We start from the raw sequence: 18,701 nt of genomic DNA, 5'->3' as shown, positions 1-18,701 counted from the left end.
TTGCCAATGGGTAAAACCAGAAGATTCAGGCTTGAGGAAGGCTGGTAGAGCTTATTTCATTTGGATAACATTGGTCTAGACATGAATCAGGTTAACATCGGTTCTCATTGACTATGTTTGCAATGTTTACTATGAATACTTCATGAAATTCATTGAATAATACATCCAGCTGTATGTGCTTCATTTACCAGTCTGTGTTGATACTGTACCTCCGGTCATCCCTTTACAACGTTAGAAACCATGTACGGGGGATTGGCTGCTCCAATCGCTCGCATGTCCACCGTAGACCCAGTTACCATGGTAACCAAGGGCCCGGTGATGTCAGCGTGTGTTTTTCTCAAACGCAGCCAGAACAACCTGCGGTTATCCGGGCATGCCCGGCCTTGGGCTAGCCAGAACCCTAACGCTCTCTGGCTCACAAGTGGGACGACCGTGATGCTGCTGAGTGCTGGCAGGATGGAGCCACAGACTGAACACTAAAATGTGATTGGCTCTGGGCTCGAGTGACAGCCCCGGAACCTTGTGCGTGAGGGTGGTCGCCATGACTCTGGACCGTCTGCCAGGGGGAACGCAGGCACCTACCTCCAGCTCCTAGAAAGGCCTCCCAGGGAACAATTAGAGGATATGGATCCACTCCAAGATCATTAGAATCAGAATACAGACCGGCAGAGGGAGGCTGACCTCATCCTGGGACGGCTGCCTCCGACTTGATTGATTGGGTCTTAGTGTAGTTCTCCTTAGTGTAGTTCTCCTGAGTGCACTGCAAGGCACAGTAGCAGTCTTCAGCGATGACCACAGAGCACTGAAGGACAGGTTTCACCTCTGAGCTGTCGCTCTGTCTTGGAGAGGTTGTTTGCTGAGAAAAGCGGTCAGCGGGGTTAATGTAAGCCTTTGTACATTGCAGTCTACCTCTTTTCAGGGGCTGTTTTACAATGTAGGGCTGTGTACTGGAGCACACAGTAGGCCTATAGAAATACGTATTCTAAACCAGATAGTACTGTCCTTTATTGTGGGTTCTTAAATTACTCTCTTAAACAAGTTCATCCCTGCAACTCCACGTTCACCTTGATGGATTTTAAAAGTTCTATCTTCTTTACACTTTTGCAATGTTGTACAATTTCGACAACAAGTTGTTTGGAACTATAATTTATATGCGAGAACATTTTGTGGCGTGTTCTATTTGTATACTGTATGCCCGAATGAACTGTAGATTTAAAGACATTTAATCCAAGACATGCCTCAGAAAAGTACAATTAGGCTGAGAGATCCTCCTCTCCCCTCACCTTCCCAGGGTTCATTTACTGGCTCAGGGGATTTAGGATTCAACAAGCACTGAGGCAGAGCAGCAGCCTGCCTGTGTAGCCATCCATCGTCTCCAGCAGCATGGCCGTCACCCGCGCCCCCCTGGAGGCGCTACATCACTGTCAGCTCCGCCTCTGAAACCCCCTCCCACCGCCGCCTCCAGACCGAGTCTGGAACCTGGCTTCCTCACCAGGAGCGTCCTTCATACCCCTGCCCAGCTCAGCTCCTGGTCCCTGGGCGTCCTTCATACCCCTGCCCAGCTCAGCTCTTGGTCCTTGGGCTTCCTTCATACCCCTGCCCAGCTCAGCTCCTGGTCCTTGGGCTTCCTTCATACCCCTGCCCAGCTCAGCTCCTGGTCCCTGGGCGTCCTTCATACCCCTGCCCAGCTCAGCTCCTGGTCCTTGGGCTTCCTTCATACCCCTGCCCAGCTCAGCTCCTGATCCCTGGGCGTCCTTCATACCCCTGCCCAGCTCAGCTCCTGGTCCCTGGGCGTCCTTCATACCCCTGCCCAGCTCAGCTCCTGGTCCCTGGGCGTCCTTCATACCCCTGCCCAGCTCAGCTCCTGGTCCCTGGGCGTCCTTCATACCCCTGCCCAGCTCAGCTCCTGGTCCCTGGGCGTCCTTCATACCCCTGCCCAGCTCAGCTCCTGGTCCCCGGGGGGGGATCTTGTTAACGTCGTTGCTGTGAGCGTTACACGTCATTGTCGATCATCCCCGCTGATGATCGGGCCAAATGCTGGCTCCGCTAGCGTCTGTGTTTTCACCCACTGGCATCTGGACCTTCTGGCAGCAGGGTAGAGGAGCCGGGCCCAGCGAGAAGGGAGGGTGCTGTCTGGGATGACAAGGAACACACACTCCTCAGCACCAGCCTGGCCAGTCAACAGACGCTCATTAGTGTTGACTCAGACTACAGGTAGGCATTTATACGTCCCCAGGGGCCAGCTCCAGAAGTCCCCATCGTTAGCCGTAACCGCGGCAACAAGGCCATTTGGTGGTTTCCGTGGCATCCCCGTATGGTTATTGACGATGTTTTCTCCCCGTGGTGGTCGGGTCGATCCCTGTTGTATTTATTGCTTGTCATTTGATCAGGCTGGGACCGCTGGTGAAGTTCCACTGATCGTGTTTCACCATGGTGGTTGACAGGTACTTCATTGGGACGGGGGAGAGAGTGTTCGGAGGTTAACACTGGTTGTTATAGACGTAGGACATACTGGTGTCGAGCTTATCACTTGAGGAATCCATCTGGGTACGTAGTAGACTGTGGTAAGACTTCTGGTCTAACATCACACACACACACACCACACACGCACACACTACCCCTCCCTCCTCTGCGTCTCTCTCTTTCCTTCTCGCTCACACACACACACAACACAGCCCTTGTGTTGTGATCGTTCCTTCTTTTATTCCTTCCTTCCCTTTGTTATGCCCAGTAACTGGGGCTGTGTTTCCCTGCATCCTGTCTGGCTGACTGGCTGAGCTCAGGTGCCTGGCAGTGCCAGCGTGGTGCCCCAGCATGTCCTGGCATGTGCCCGAGCCGGAGTGCCCGGCGCTAACGCTTCTCTGTTATCACATCTTCCTCTGTGCTGTGTGTGTGTGTGTTGGGTAAGGTGCCCAGGGGCTACAGACACCAAGGACAAACCCTCGTCTCACTTCCAGCTTTTTCTCGGTGTGGCCTGACTGTCCATCTGCTCTCCCTGCTCCAGAGCTTCTCCTCTGCCAGGCATGGCTTCCCCCTCCTCCCCCCCTCCTTCCACACCTTCCCCCCCAGCCCCCCCTCCACACTTCCCCTCCTAGCCGATGGTTCTGCTGCTTAGCTCTGCCAGATGCGTCTCTCTGGCCTGCCTCCCTCTCGCATCCTTTGCTTTTTCCTCTCTCCTTGTTTTTCTTTTTAACCACCTCCCCGTTTGTCTCTGTCTGTGGCGACGGCTCTCCTTCCTCCTTGTTGCCGTGCGGCGGCAGACCCCCAGAGCTCTCCCTCCTGCTGTGCAGCGAGGCACCAGGAGGATAATAGGAGTCGGTCCAGCGGTTGGCTGATGGTGCCGGCCTAGTGAGGAACCCGCTCAGAGAGCTGTCGTCTGTCTCGCCGCGTTAGAGCTGAGCTGGAAAGCACTGTACTAACACACGTGTCTGACAGCTGGGGAGACAGGCAGGCTTTCTATTGACCGGGCCAGACTGTACTATCCCCTGGAGTTCCAGGGCTGCTGAATACTAATGAACAAGTCATTCTAGGCTAATGTGCTCCGTAAGCATTATTACTGCGGACGACATGGGACTCATGGGAGTGTAATGCAGTTTTATCCCCAATGAACTTCGAAAGAGATGAGCTGCGAGCCGTTTGGTTTGACTGACTGTTGGGTTCTTGTGTTGCAGAACGGCACGGACTACGGCTTCCTGGCGCGCCAGAACTCGGAGCTGCTCCGGGCTCTGGACGAGCTGGATAAGACCTGCTCCACCCTGAGGGAGGAGAACAGCCTGCTGGTAAGACCTGCCAGACTCCACCCAGGAACCGGAGGTTCGACACGGGCCCGCACCGGCAGACGAATCTAACGAGCCCATCTGTTGTCCGCGTCCTTTCGACTCCTCTTCCTTAACCGGGGTGTCGGTACTAGTTGGGTCCCTGTCGTGCCTGGGGCTTGGCCGTGTGAGGCTGGGTCAGGTGTTGACGTGTGCTCCCCTGTGCAGAGGAAGAGCAGCGCCCCGGAGACGGAGGAGAAGGTCAGGAGGCTGAGGAGGAAGAACACGGAGCTGGCTGTCATCGCCAAGAGGCTGGAGGAGAGGGCGCGCAAGCTGCAAGAGGCCAACCTCAAAGTGGTACGCTGTCCGAGCCCTGAGTCCGAGCCCTGAGTCCGAGCCCTGAGTCCGAGCCCTGAGTCCGAGCCCTGAGTCCGAGCCCTGAGTCCGAGCCCTGAGTCCGAGCCCTCTGTCAGCCCTGTGTCAGAGCCCTCTGTCAGAACCCTCTGTCAGCCCTGTGTCAGAGCCCTCTGTCAGCCCTGTGTCAGAGCCTGTCTTGTAGACCTTGCCCAAATGCTGTGCCCGTAGGCTGTCTCAAGTATTTGTTTTCCTGTTTCCACAGTCCACCTCCCAAAATGATGAGCAGGACTCATTATCGAGCACCAGCATCCATATTGAATCCCAGTAATGTTTAGTAATGAGCTCAACAGACCGCAGACCGGGCCAGGGAGTGATGAATGAGAGTCATTGTTGGGAAATGCAAGTTCCCCCCTAAACAGTAGATTGGGTCAGTATGGATAGTTATGGCCATGCAAATTAAATGTTCCTCTTGGCATGCGGTGTCTGCAAATGTCATTAGATTAGAGTGGATGTTTTGCTGTGATTATTCATGGCTTTGAGGAGAACATTTTAAATACTGGGAAATCAATCCTGTGTGATATGCTATTACATAACTTCCAGTTTATATCGCCAAGAAAATAACTGTTCTGCCACTGAGCCTGGATACTGACTGGATAGGGTGTGTCAAAGAAATGAGAGACCAGAGGAGAATCCTGCCCCCCTTTCCTCCCCCCTCCCCACTCAGCTAAAGAGCCACAGTAGTCCAGAGTGCCACCTGCACAGCCACCTGTCTCTGGCCAGACCACCAGGGTCATTGGATCGTCCTGTATCCTACTGCACCTGTTCAGCACTCTGAGACAGGCAGGCAGAGAGAGAGAGAAACAGGCAGACAGAAAGAGAGATAGACAGACAGAAAGAGACAGAGAGACAGAGAGACACAGAAAAAGAGAGAGCTAGGACTGACCATCCCACCTCTCTCCCTGCTGGCCTGTACAGAGCACAATCAATACAAATCAAATCCACGTCGACAGACAAATGAGAAGAACCTTTAAAACCAGACTGACCCCAACTGTATTTATAGACAGCCCTTGAAAAACAGAACCTTTTAAAAAGCTTCCGATATGCTTCCGGGCCAGCCTTTCTCCTGATCTCCTCCAGGGGTTTCCCATCAGTGGGAAGGTTTGTCAGTAACAATGTTCCTCAAACTCGTTTTTCATACTTTCCGTGTTGTGCGTTTTTCCCGGCCACAAAGGCCAACGCCCCAGTTCCAGTGAGGCCCGGGCCGGTGGAGCAGTACAAGCGGGCGTTTGCCCGTCAGCGCGCCCGCGACCTGGCCCAGCACGCCGACACGCTGCTCTCCAAGGACAAGGAGCTTGCTGCCCTGCAGCAGGAGTGCCGCCAGCTGGAGGCCCGACTGGGCTCTGCCAAGGTAGTCTGGTCGTCTGCTCACAGGACACTCACACGACCTCATCGACAAGCCTGCCCTCTGCTGGCCTGGTTGGGCATTACACCAGAACAGTCCCATAAGCCTGCTCGAGGAGCGGTTCCGATTCACATGTGGAAGAGACGGTGCCCTTGCTAAGTGCCTGTCTTTAATGACACGGCTGTGACTTAAGAGCTCATTTCCACGGGTGTAGACATCTGTTGGGGTTATTACAGAAGAACCTTCTAGACTCAGCAGAGCACTGAGCTGATAGGTTTGGCAGCCTGCCGGCCTGTTTTACCCTGACACACCCCGGCATCATGTGACTTAGATGACAGGGAGAGAGATGGGGCTTTCCCTGCCTGTCCCAGATCGACCCTTAAACATCCTTTTACTGCTTAGACAGCCTTTAAAGGGCTGAATGTTTGAGTTACTAAGACCTCTCCTCTGATCTGACGGTACCAGTTCCAGGCCTCACAGTTGGGAGGGAGCAGGCAGCCACTAGATGGCAAACAGTATGAGTCTGTTTCTCGTAGTCATGCACGGTGGGTTGGTTGTCTGTCTTTTTTCTCAGCCATCCCACTCGGTCATAAGCTGAACGCAAGGATTTAGCTCTTATATCTTTCAATGTTGTTATATTTGCAATACAGTGATGTCATCAGTAAGTCTTGTCCTCCCTTTCTAACTTCTGGTGTGTGTGTGTGTGTGTGTGAACGTGTGTGTTCAGGGTTCCCCTGTGCCGTCAGGCGTGCTGGAGTTTGAGCGTCTGTTGAGGGAATCCCAGAAGGAGGTCCTCAGACTCCAGAGACAGCTGTCTGTCTCCTCCTCCAGAGACCTCAGCACCAGCCCTGCCCCCGTCCCCTGCCTGCCAGACAGGACCCTGGACAGGACCCTGGACAGGACTGTGGACAGGACCCTGGACAGGACCCTGGACAGGACCCTGGACAGGACTGTGGACAGGCCCCTGGACAAGACTCAGGATAAGACCCTGAAAAAAGCCCTGGACAGGACCCAGGATAAGACCCTTGACGGCACCCTGGACAAGACCCAGGACAGTGCTCCACACCAGACCCCAGACACCGCTGTGGAGGTGGAGAAGGTGAGCTCCATCTCCTTCCTTATGACTGTCAGCCTTGCTCTGTACTGACCCCTGTTGGTGAGAAATGGCATACAGCACCACTGTACTTCCCTGCACAAGAGCCTCTTCTCAACACACCTGATTTCCGTCAAAACATTTCACTCCAACAACACGACACACACAATCCCGGCCTTTTGTGTGGAAAAACAAACAAAACCCATTTTCTGCAGTTTGGAGGTCATGTCTCTGAAGCATTCTGAGAAAACAAAGCGAAGCGTCCCACCGGCCGGGGGCTGGGGAAACATCCAGAGAGTCTCTGAGGGCAAGGTGTCTGAAAAGGCTGGATGACGTGGAGCTCCTTCCTGAGGGCCAAGTGTGCGATTAGGCCGAAGCTGACACGGACCGGGTCATGTCTTTTTCATCAAGGGGGTGCACAGCCCAGCTCTGCTGCCCAGCTCTGCTGCGCCAGGATTATGTGTTTGTTCATGTGGAATTTGGTCCACTGGGCTTTTTCTAAGCTTAGTTGTATGTTTACGTTGGCATGGATGCTGTTTTACAGTGTTATATAATGGCCCGTGGGTCGGAGCCAGCAGTAATCTGCCAGCAGCCATAATGAGATGATTCCCTGTCTTGAACTTAGGCCTGATCTGGAGGCAGAAGGCACCCACTAAGGCTGCAGCGTTCAACACTCTGCGCTTCTTAGAAACAGTTGTCTCTCTTTCTCACTCCCTTGATGCTTCAGCAGATGTGCGTCCTGGATAGACCGGTGTAGGACGGTGGTTTGGGTGACTTGTGTGAACGTTTACAAGCGCAACTACTGTGCGGTTCAACAAACGGCACGACCTCCCTGTCACTGCAAGTGAGTGTCAACCAGATTTGTAAATCGGGAACATAAGAGTATAGGAATTACAGCACATGAACTGTTTGCATAATTGTTTTTTTGGGGGGCATGTTTCTTATTTAGGAGCCGTCCAAAGTTTCGGAGTGAAATTCACTTCTCTCTTTAAAGCTTAGGCGAGAATCCTGGTTGTGGTAATCTGTCGTTTGTGGGACACACACACTGAGTGGTATACGCACGCACCCACAGGGGCCATGTTGTGTGCACGCTAATCCCCTCTAACAACAGAATGGTACGGTCCAGTAATCCTCTCTCTGTTGCCGTGGCAGCGGTGAGAGGGTTTTGGATGGTAGGTAAGACAAGCCGCACCAAAGACTTTCCAGCTCGCCCTGCTCTGGATAATTGGGGGCCGGGGACCGCCTTGACGTTGCCACAGATCACAGGAGAGGGGTACGTCCTAGTGTGTGTGTGTGTGCGCGCGCGTGTGTGTGTGTTTTGTGGGTGTCAGTGGCCTTGCGTGTGGTTAACCTTGCTATGGTCACTCTCTGTAGAACTGAGACCATGCAAGGAGATATCTAAAGACGAACCGATCCTTGACCAGCCACTGATTGCAGTAGAATCCCAGTCGTTAACGGTGTCCAGTTTTATGGACGCATTCGTTTTAGGCACGAGTGGCAAAAGTCTAAGCGGACGACAAGTTTTGAGAGATTGTCTCTCCCTGTCTGTTGCAGATTTGTGTCCTATATATTTTTTTTATTGCCACTCGAGTCTCAACTAAGTGGATTTCTCTTGCAGATTTCTCTTCTCTAGCTTTAGTGTTACAGCGTGCACGTCAGTAAATTCAGTAGTGACTCTGACCCGGTCTAATGCTATCGTTAGTAACCCCCCCCCCCCCCCCCCTTTGCAGAGACATGACTGACATAAGGCCTAGTCGAGTGACGCCTGTCAGAAAACCCTGTTTTGTAACTGTGAGCGATCTGGAGCTTCCAGATGTGGCATCTCGACAGCCTTTTGCACCTTAGCCAGAGGGTTGTGCAGCGTTTCGATTGGTGGGGCATCGATATGTACTGTATTAAAAAAGAAAAACCAATGGCCAGGCCAATCCATTAAGGTGCTTTTAAAAGAAGTGATCCAGTTACCCGTTTCAGTAGTCCACAGGGATTACGCCAATGTGCTTATGGCACCCAGGCCCTGCTGAATGGGATCTGGCCCTGCTTTAGTACGCATGGACCTGGAGCTTGTCCTTTAGTACGCACAGACCTGGCCTGTAGCTTGTCCTTTAGTACGCACAGACCTGGCCTGTAGCTTGTCCTTTAGTACGCACAGACCTGGCCTGTAGCTTGGCCTTTAGTATGCACAGACCTGGCCTGTAGCTTGTCCTTTAGTACGCACAGACCTGGCCTGTAGCTTGTCCTTTAGTACGCACAGACCTGGCCTGTAGCTTGGCCTTTAGTATGCACAGACCTGGCCTGTAGCTTGTCCTTTAGTACGCACAGACCTGGCCTGTAGCTTGGCCTTTAGTATGCACAGACCTGGCCTGTAGCTTGTCCTTTAGTACGCACAGACCTGGCCTGTAGCTTGTTCTTTAGTACGCACAGACCTGGCCTGTTGTCCTTTTAGTACAACAGTGGAGCAGACCCCTGTGAAGGTGTGTGTGATCTGTGCCCTTCTCTGGTGTGTGCCGTGTCTGTGTTAGAGAGCACACACTGAGCTCAACACTGATCAGGCCCAGGGTGTGCTGGATGTCCTGTAGCCACGCTGACTGATCAGGCCCAGGGTGTGCTGGATGTCTTGTAGCCACGCTGACTGATCAGGCCCAGGGTGTGCTGGATGTCCTGTAGCCACGCTGACTGATCAGGCCCAGGGTGTGCTGGATGTCCTGTAGCCACGCTGACTGATCAGGCCCAGGGTGTGCTGGATGTCTTGTAGCCACGCTGACTGATCAGGCCCAGGGTGTGCTGGATGTCCTGTAGCCACGCTGACTGATCAGGCCCAGGGTGTGCTGGATGTCTTGTAGCCACGCTGACTGATCAGGCCCAGGGTGTGCTGGATGTCCTGTAGCCACGCTGACTGATCAGGCCCAGGGTGTGCTGGATGTCCTGTAGCCACGCTGACTGATCAGGCCCAGGGTGTGCTGGATGTCTTGTAGCCACGCTGACTGATCAGGCCCAGGGTGTGCTGGATGTCCTGTAGCCACGCTGACTGATCAGGCCCAGGGTGTGCTGGATGTCCTGTAGGAAGCGTGATCTCCCTTCTGTAGCCATGCTGACTGCTGTACACACGTCTAGAGGAAGTGAGCTGACTTGACGTCTCTCTGTCGGCTGGAACTGAGAGAAAGATGGAATGACACGGCATCATCTGCATTGTAAAGCTGCTTGATTCGATCTGATACTTCACCATCATTAGCCTTCTTCTATGTCTTTATAATGTTTAGTACAGATTCATTAAGCCCATAAGTACATTTATGGGTTAGCCCAGACAGGAGAGAGCATGTCATCTAAAATAGCATCTAAAATCAGAACACTGTAAGCCAGCTGCATGGGAATTCTTCAGGAACCCAGAAAAGCTCACAATTCCTTTAGCAGAGAATATGAGGCCAGGCCCACTGTCAACTGCAGCATCTCCTCACATCCTCCGTGCGTCTTAGCATCCTGGTTTCTATAGTCTGGCCAATGAGACGGCAGTCACACCAAAACGGACCAATTAGCAGCATGTCCCGTTGCTCGCTGACTCCCTGTGCAGTGCCTTGTCATACTTGGTCACGTCGAACCCCTGCACGTCTCTGCTATGTCCATCACTCAGGGTGCGTTTGTTTAAACCAACGTCATTCAGAGTTCCTAAAGAACACGCCCCCCCCCCCTCTCTCTCTCTCTAGTCAGAGGCGGGTGTTGGCCATGCGGGGCTGTGAAGCAGGGGTCGGTCTTGTGGCTGAGCCAGCTGCATTAGTTTAGGTGTCAGCACAGCAGGTCAGGCTGGGCCGCCCTCAGATCACCTGCGCTCTGAGCCTTCACCTGCAGCATGGGGCCCAAACACACACATGATCTGCTCACACACCAAAACACAACCGTCTGCTGCACACTGGGAAACAGAGTACTTCTGGGGATAAACTATGAAAAACACCTGGGCTACTCCCATTCTGAATGATTTACGACTTATGTCATAAATATGAAAGTAGACTGACTGACTGACTGTGTGCTAATTGTACAGTTGGTTATTGCGAGTTTAGCTCCAGACTCACAGATATACTGGACTTTGTCTGAGCACATGGCGCGTAGCTACTGTACATAGTGGTCATCTGCGTACAGTAGGACGCATCACGAAGCCTTACGTAACACTGTCTCTCTGTGTCGACCCCCATGACTTTCTTAACTCAGCAATACATGCTGCCTCGACTGTTCATCTTTACTTTCAGCCATGGGCAAACACTCAACATTCCTGCTTGAGTCTGCAGCCTAAACTCCAGGGGCCACTTCTCTATGGCTGGAAGCACTCAGTCATTACCCAGCTGCAAAGACCTGGGCTAAGGTACCGTGGAAACAGGATGGCGTCTTTTGCATCCTCCATCAAAAGATCGAACTTCAGAACCGTCCGCACAATGCGTGTTTCGTGTCGCTTAAGTCATCTCGCCGAGCTCACGTTGCACGTAGTAAGTACTGGAATTGCGCGTGGGTGCGTGCCTGCGTCTTAAAGCGTTTTCGGCTTCACCCTGCTTTTTACCAACTCTAAAGTTGGTTTTATACGTCGACGTTTACTTCATACATTCCCGTGTTTTACACGTAGAAAGTCATCCTTTATGAAGTATCGTTATTTGTGATCACAAAGCACTTTTTTGTGCAACCGTCAGACGGTGTGTGTGTGTGTGTGTGTGTGTGTGTGCGTGTCAGAGGATGTTCAAAGACATGGCTTCCTGTCCAGAAGCTAACGCAGTGAAGGCTCTCTCTGCTGTACGTGGAGCTCCTCTGATCCTGTTACTGGATCCTGACCTTGGCTGCACTAGCCCAGTTCCATTGAGACCATAAGTAGGTGTGCTCTAAAATTAGACCCTGATTCCCAACCCTTAACCTGCTGAAGCCAGGGTGACAAGGAGATGACACCAATGTCAGTCTCTCCTCTAGCCGGCGCCCCCTGCTGGGCTTGTTTGGAAACGTTCCTAGCCAAGTCTGGGAGAGCCAGGGGGATAATAAGACGGTAGTATCCATGAACCAAGGACAAGCTCTTTCTTTCGAGCTTGAAAAGCAAACTTTGCCCCAGTAGGAGAGAAGGCTGCTGTCACGTTCTAGGCCGGAGGGATTCCCTCTGGATTACGGGGTGATTGTAGTCAGACCACTCGCCGCTAATCTCTGGCTGTCAGGTGGTGGAGACATCAAAGTTAATGAGGCAAGTGACGACAAGTTCATTATGCAGTCAGGACGAGCTTGGTTCTTGACTGCGGCCTGTGACTGAGAGCTCTCCGCCAGCCTACACGCTCTGTGTCCTTGTGGACTCTTCTTCATCATCGTCATGGCGCCCGTGCATTTCAGAGGACGCGGCTAGCCCCCCCCCCCCCCTCTCACCTGCGATGCTCTGGGACACGGTGTGAGCGTGGTGCTTGTGGCTGTACCCCTGGCAGGTTGCAGGAGAGACCCCGTGTGCGGCGTTAGATGAGGCCCCAGCCAGGTGTGAGGAGCCTCCCGCAGAGGAGGAGGAGCCGGGGCTCCCACTGACCCCCCCGCCGGGCCCTAGCCCCGCCCACTCCCACCAGGAGCAGCACACCCAGGAGCAGCGTCTACAGTTGCTGGTGAGTGACCGCCCACCTTCCCGCCCTTGAACCCCCCCTACCCCCCTCCCCCAAAGGTCCGCACTCACTCACATCAGACACGGCCGCACGCACCGACAGCAGGCCTGTCCGCAGAGGCTCACGGTCTGTCGTGTGAGCGAATCAGGCCACGGGACGGCTTTTTAATGATCAATATTGTCTGGCTGTGTCCCCATTGGAGAGGACAGGTCCTCCATTAAGCTGTTTCCAGTCTGCAATTAGCCCCCGTGTCCTGTGTCCTCTCTCCCCTCGCCACCACGCTGGTAATACTCGATGATGAGGCTGCTGTGGCCATACTGAAATAAGCTGATTTCTCCCATGCCTGCATGTCAGCTCCATTTAGAATAATTAAAGGATATTAAGCTTTGTAATACCTGGATGTTGGCGTATCTGAGGTCAACATGGAAATCCAGGACTTCCCCCCCCAGATTCATAACAGATTGATGGTCCAGCTACTTTTGGTGAAAGTAACATTATACACTTGGCTTGTATGTGACTCCAATATGCAGTGCAGGGCGTTGAAAGAAGCTATAAGAGCGAGACAAACCCAATAACATGTTTGTGTTGATTGTTTGTGTATCCCCGTTTATTTATTTTTAAGGCAGTTCAATCTTTAACAAAGAGAAAACGGCCTCTATAAGCAACGACAGCAAAACAATAGATCCGATTTCGGGGGTCATTTTCGATTTGCCGTTTGGAATGTCAACAGGGACAGGCATGTTTGACGCGTGCAGTATTGGGGCGTGACGCGTCCCCTTTGTGTGATGGTGGTTTTGTCCAGGAAAGCGAGCTGAGCAGGAAGAGAAAAGAATGTGAGAACCTCGAGCATGAAGTAAGGAAGAGACAGAAGAGATGCCTGGATTTGGTAAGAGACCTGCTGCAGCCTGCAGTCCCTCTGGGACACTTTACAACTGCAGTGACCGAGGCTAGGTGGTGGGTGTTGGGTGTGGGTGCTGGGTGCTGGGTGGTGGGGAATGGGTGGTGGGTGGTGGGTGGTGGGGAATGGGTGCTGGGTGGTGGAGAATGGGTGCTGGGTGGTGGGGAATGGGTGCTGGGTGGTGGGGAATGGGTGCTGGGTGGTGGGGAATGGGTGCTGGGTGGTGGGGAATGGGTGCTGGGTGGTGGGTGGTGGGGAATGGGTGCTGGGTGGTGGGGAATGGGTGCTGGGTGGTGGGGAATGGGTGCTGGGTGGTGGGTGCTGGGTGCTGGGTGGTGGGTGCTGGGTGCTGGGTGGTGGGGAATGGGTGCTGGGTGGTGGGTGCTGGGTGCTGGGTGGTGGGGAATGGGTGCTGGGTGCTGGGTGGTGGGGAATGGGTGCTGGGTGGTGGGTGCTGGGTGCTGGGTGGTGGGGAATGGGTGCTGGGTGGTGGGTGCTGGGTGCTGGGTGGTGGGGAATGGGTGCTGGGTGGTGGGTGGTGGGTGTTGGGTGCTGGGTGGTGGGTGCTGGGTGCTGGGTGGTGGGGAATGGGTGCTGGGTGGTGGGTGGTGGGGAATGGGTGCTGGGTGGTGGGGAATGGGTGCTGGGTGGTGGGTGGTGGGTGTTGGGTGCTGGGTGGTGGGTGCTGGGTGCTGGGTGGTGGGGAATGGGTGCTGGGTGGTGGGTGGTGGGGAATGGGTGCTGGGTGGTGGGGAATGGGTGCTGGGTGGTGGGTGGTGGGTGTTGGGTGCTGGGTGTTGGGTGTGTGTCCATCTCCCTGCTAACTCTAACCCTGTGCTGCTGTCCCCCAGGAGAGCCAGCTTGAGGAGGAGCGCGGCCGGAATGAGCAACTAGAGGAGGAGGCACATCTCCTCAGGAGGAAGGCTCAGCTGCTTGACCAGGTCACTCGCCTGCACCCCCCCCTCTGTACCCCTCGCTCCCCCCTCTGTACCCCTCTCTCTCTCTCCCCCCTCTGTACCCCTTTCTCTCCCCCCTCTGTACCCCTCTCTCCCCCCTCTGTACCCCTCTCGCTCCCCCCCACTGTACCCCTCTCTCTCCCCCCCTCTGTACCCCTCCCCCCCCCCCCCCCCCCCCCCCCCCCCCCCCCCCCCCTCTGTACCCTTCTCTCTCTCCCTCTCCTTGTCCCTGTCCTGGCTGAGGCCCACCTGACCAGTACTTTGTGTCCATCCCAGACGCGGGTTGAGAATGAGGACCTGAGGGAAGACCTCTCCGAAGTGACCGCTCAACGCAATTCCGTTCTCGAGGAGAACCAGAGACTCCGTGCCAAACTGGAGAACCTAGAGCAGGTCCTAAAGGTGCGACAGAGACGAGGCACGGGCCGCCCGCACACATCCTGAGCGTGTCCACGACAACAAGCCACGCCCTCTCTCCCGATCCACCATCCCCCCTCCCTCCCCTGTGACTCGTGGTGGTGTCGTCATGGTGACTTGACCCCTGCTCTCTTGTGTGTGTGTGTGCAGCATATGCGAGAGGTCGCCGAGCGAAGGCAGCAGCTGGAATTGGAGCATGAGCAGGCACTGGCTATCCTCAAGTTCAAACAGGATGAGATCAAACGGCTCCAGCGGGTGAGCTCCGTCGACCTCCGTGCCCCCGTCCTCATGTCGCCCAGCTGGGCTGCGCTCACAGCTATCCTCCCCCCCGTGCAGTCAGGCTGGTCCTCGGCAAACAAAACGCTTAGTCACTTAGTGGGTTTGGGGGCCTGTTTGGGAGGGGTAGTGAAGGCTCCCTCCAGCAGGAGGCAGCCTAAGGGAGCACATCTGGCCTCCGGGCGCGGCTCGTCTGGGGATTGGACCGTTGGGCTATGAAAAGACAGCGTGCTTTGAATTGGTGGGGGGGAAGCTAATATCGCTTTCTTTTTTGTTTTTCTTCCCCGACAGGCTCAGTTTTTCGCGAAGAGGGAGCATGAAGGGGTGGTGCAGATGCTGGAGGTGAGGGTGCTGAACCACAGTCCTCATCAGACTCTCACGGTCTGGACAACGTGTGGTCATACTGAACGCTGTAGGCCCTCAGTCCCCACACTGCAGAGACAACCAGGGACACCCATCATGTACCCATGTTCATCCAGTATTGACCCTGTCCTTGTCCAACACGACTTTTTAGACCTCTCTCCGCCAGCCCACCACAGTATAAACACGTGCAGAAGGTGTTTTACTGAACATCCGCCATGACAGTGCCACCACCCTCTTCTCCAACTCCGCAGCAGAGCCTCATTCAGTATTCAGTCAGACGCCTTTCATCCCTCCGTCAGAGAGAGAGAGAGAGAGAGAGAGAGAGGCCGATCTGAGCTGGCAAAAGCTAAACCCTCAGTCAGTGAGTGACGCAGTGTGAGATAGAGGGAGGGAGAGAGAGAGAGGGGGATGGAGAGGAGCGAGAGAGAGGGGGAGGGAGAGAGAGGGAGAGAGGGAGAGGGAGAGAGAGGGAGGGGGAGGGAGAGAGAGGGGGAGGGAGAGAGGGAGAGGGAGAGAGGGGGATGGAGAGGAGAGACAGAGAGCTGTGTGGAGCGCGAGCACCTGCATATGCTACCGTTGGATCCTGAGCCCTCCTTGTGCTCCAGCGCCCCGCAGCCGGGGACAGCCAGCCGTTACAACAGATGGCCGCTCTGACGCCTCTACCACTCACTACAGTACTGAGGCTGTGCAGGGCGAGGGTGCACACCTCAGGCTAACCCAAGACATGCCAGTGAAGGGTTGTCTATGACTGCATGAGGGAGAATTTGATACCCAGTTTTAGCACCCATTCTTTCGGCTCACACACAAATGAAAAAATAATGGCTGAATGAATTGATGGTACAAGACTCATGATTAACTTGGTGTCACTGTCTGTGTCCTTTCCCGTGTTCCAGTGAGTGTGTCAAGCAGGGGGGGGTGTTTCCTAATGAAGTGTGTGTTCTGTCATAGGAGTTGATCCAGCTTGTGTTGCAGAGGGAGCTGGTAGGAGTCCAGCCGCTCCCGTACCGTTTGACTTGATCGCTACCTACTTCCTCTTCCACCGCTCTCTTCCTGCTCTCCGTTTCTGCAGCTCTCTCTTTCTCTCGATTTCTTTTCGTCTCTCCGTTCGCTCTTTCTTACGCTCTCAAACCAGAGCATAACCTGACAAAGTCTCTCACTCGCTCATCCTGAGCTTAACCAGAGAAAGTCTCTCACTTTCTCATCCAGAGAATAGCCAGAGAAAGTCTCTCACTTTCTCATCCAGAGAATAACCAGAGAAATTCTCTCACTCTCTCATCCAGAGTCGACATGATTGGGAGTTCTGTCCGTTGTTTTGAGTCTAATGCAGCTGACCTAGCTCTGCAGGATAATATGTGTCCAATCAAAAGCGAGCTATCATTTTAAATCCTGACTTGAACGTCGACTGTTGGGCTCGAAGCGTTACACAGCAAAAGAGAGGCTTTAGGTGTGGAAGTCAGAGACATTGGATTTGTTGCCAAAGGCAGGCCTTCTTTGTGGACTCTGGCCTGCAGTGTGTCTAACCTATTAACTGTTCTCCCCCCGGACTCAATGTTTCACCAGCATGTGTTTGTTTTGAACTGCTCTTTTTGTGCTTTATGTGTTTTTCCTCCTGCTAACCAGAGTACACTGGACTGCATGCAGGTACTGACTCTCCTCAACCTCCAGTTCCTCTCACCCAGACTCCCCCCTCCTCCTCCCTCCCTCCTAAACCTCCTCTTAGACCCAGCTCCCCACCTTGCCCCTACAAAGCCTCAGACCACAACGTTTGTGCGGAAAGTGGCGCTGCTCCAAGGTAGCAGACGGGGTCGTGAGTGGATCCCCTCGCGTTAAGGAGTCACGTTTGCCCCCCCCCCCCCCCCCGAGGTTCCGCAGAATCCACGTTCTCCTCCCTGAGAACATCCCCAGCCCGATCTGGGTGCTTTACTCCACGTCAGGCCATGACTCTCTCCACCATGAGGGACCTTCACCCCCCCCACCCCCCCCTCCCCTGTGCTGACTAGCTGGTGGCGCTTGTGTATATGTGCTTGAGGTGATTAAACTAAGTGTTGGAACAGGCTGAGGCAGAGGGCTGCTTATAGATTAGTGTGTCTGTAGCATGGAGGATACGTGCCTGCCGAGGGGGAGCAGTGGCTTGTTATTTAACCTGGAGGTGCTAAGGGAGCGTTAACCCGCTTTCTTGGCAGGCCCCACTGCGGGGCCCTGAGAGAGCTGCTGCTGCCGCCTCTCACTTCGTACACGCTAATGTACGTTGAGATATTTGAGATATGACTCCAGAGCAAGGCTTTGTCACATCCTGGCGAGTGCTTATTCTGTGAAACGGTATCAACTGTTGGATCTGTGTCAACGTCACGTCCCCTCGTTTGACACGGTACATTTTAGAAAGGTCTTTCTTTCTTTCTTTTTTCTTTTTTGTTGTTTTTGCAGCTAGTGCTTTGGTGTAGGTGAGAGGTTTAACAGGAAACCGTGTTCAGACGGTTTCGTTCGGGGCCCCTGTGACATCGGTCTGCCAGGAAACTCCCGCCACAACCGGAAGTGAAAGCAGCCGCTTATAGAAAGTTGGTGGGGCTGATGCTCTGCTCAGTACTGCTCGGGCTGGGGCGCGCTCTGTAGTGGTTGTGGCGGGCTGAGCACACTTCTCTGTCGGAGGGCGTGCAGCGCTCCTGCAGGCTCCGCTCCGCTGCTCGTCACTCTCCCGCCTTCCCCTCGTACCCCTGAACCTCCTTTTACTAAACGCCTGCCAACTGTGACCTACACGCCCTCTGGCCTTATGACTTCTCCTTTCTCGTTTTGTTTGAGCTGAGTGATTCGAGTGCCGTATTTGCATCCTAGACCCCGATTATGCTTCATGGATGCTGCTTGTATGGATCATTTTATACATACAGTTCAATTGATTGCATAGATTTCTGGCATGAATGATAATTACACCACAGCCACATTTAATGCTTAATGACATCCAAGGAGGTTGGCCTTGATAGAGCAGTGGCTTGAAGCATGAATCAATGAGTTATCAGGCAGTGATGACCTGTGTGCTGGTTGAGATGTGTCTGAAGGCCAGGAGCACATTACGACTGTGTGTGTGTGTGTGTGTGTGTGTGTGTGTGTGTGTGTGTGTGCAGTCTAAGGTGCGGGACTTGGAGGATAAATGCCGCAGTCAGAGCGAGCAGTTTGGCCTGCTCTCCCACGAGCTGGAGAAGTTCCGCCTGCAAGCATCCAAGATCGACCTGGGCGACGCGGCCATCCTCAGCAACCCCAGCCTCTGCCATCTGACCAACGGCCTGGGCCTGGCTGGAGAGAGGGGTAAAGATGTCCACTCAAGTCCATCTCTTCATTTCGCTTTCTTATATCCCATTAAATTCCTCTCATTCATATAATTCCTTTACTCCTCTGTGCTTTAATCTCAGGTTAACTCATATTGAATATTTATGAGACAGGGGGACCAGCTGGTTGCTTGGTGTGTAACTGTACATGTGGGATTGTGTAGCTATTACAGTAGGTTTAAACCAAGATGTTTGAATTCTAAAGATTTTCTACTGGATGTTCGACAAACACTGGGAACACAGAACATTCTCCATAGTAATCCTTGCCACATT

The 18,701-nt window shown here is 53.8% G+C and overlaps 1 protein-coding gene across 1 annotated transcript in view; it reads left to right on the top strand.

The window, feature by feature from the left end:
* Positions 1-18,701, top strand: part of LOC124467704 (RIMS-binding protein 2-like) — a 52,529-nt gene that overhangs the window by 16,331 nt on the left and 17,497 nt on the right. The window contains exons 2-13 of the mRNA XM_047020071.1: positions 3,672-3,779; positions 3,984-4,112; positions 5,344-5,520; positions 6,242-6,613; positions 12,040-12,207; positions 13,007-13,090; positions 13,954-14,043; positions 14,335-14,457; positions 14,623-14,727; positions 15,040-15,090; positions 16,060-16,092; positions 18,228-18,408. Coding sequence (XP_046876027.1) covers positions 3,672-3,779; positions 3,984-4,112; positions 5,344-5,520; positions 6,242-6,613; positions 12,040-12,207; positions 13,007-13,090; positions 13,954-14,043; positions 14,335-14,457; positions 14,623-14,727; positions 15,040-15,090; positions 16,060-16,092; positions 18,228-18,408 — 1,621 coding nt within the window. The remainder of the gene's footprint in view (positions 1-3,671; positions 3,780-3,983; positions 4,113-5,343; positions 5,521-6,241; positions 6,614-12,039; positions 12,208-13,006; positions 13,091-13,953; positions 14,044-14,334; positions 14,458-14,622; positions 14,728-15,039; positions 15,091-16,059; positions 16,093-18,227; positions 18,409-18,701) is intronic.

Source organism: Hypomesus transpacificus, chromosome 5, assembly GCF_021917145.1.
Source record: "Hypomesus transpacificus isolate Combined female chromosome 5, fHypTra1, whole genome shotgun sequence".
Taxonomy (NCBI): domain Eukaryota; kingdom Metazoa; phylum Chordata; class Actinopteri; order Osmeriformes; family Osmeridae; genus Hypomesus; species Hypomesus transpacificus.
The sequence above is the reverse complement of the archived record's forward strand: the minus strand, read 5'-3'. Positions and strand labels throughout refer to the sequence as shown.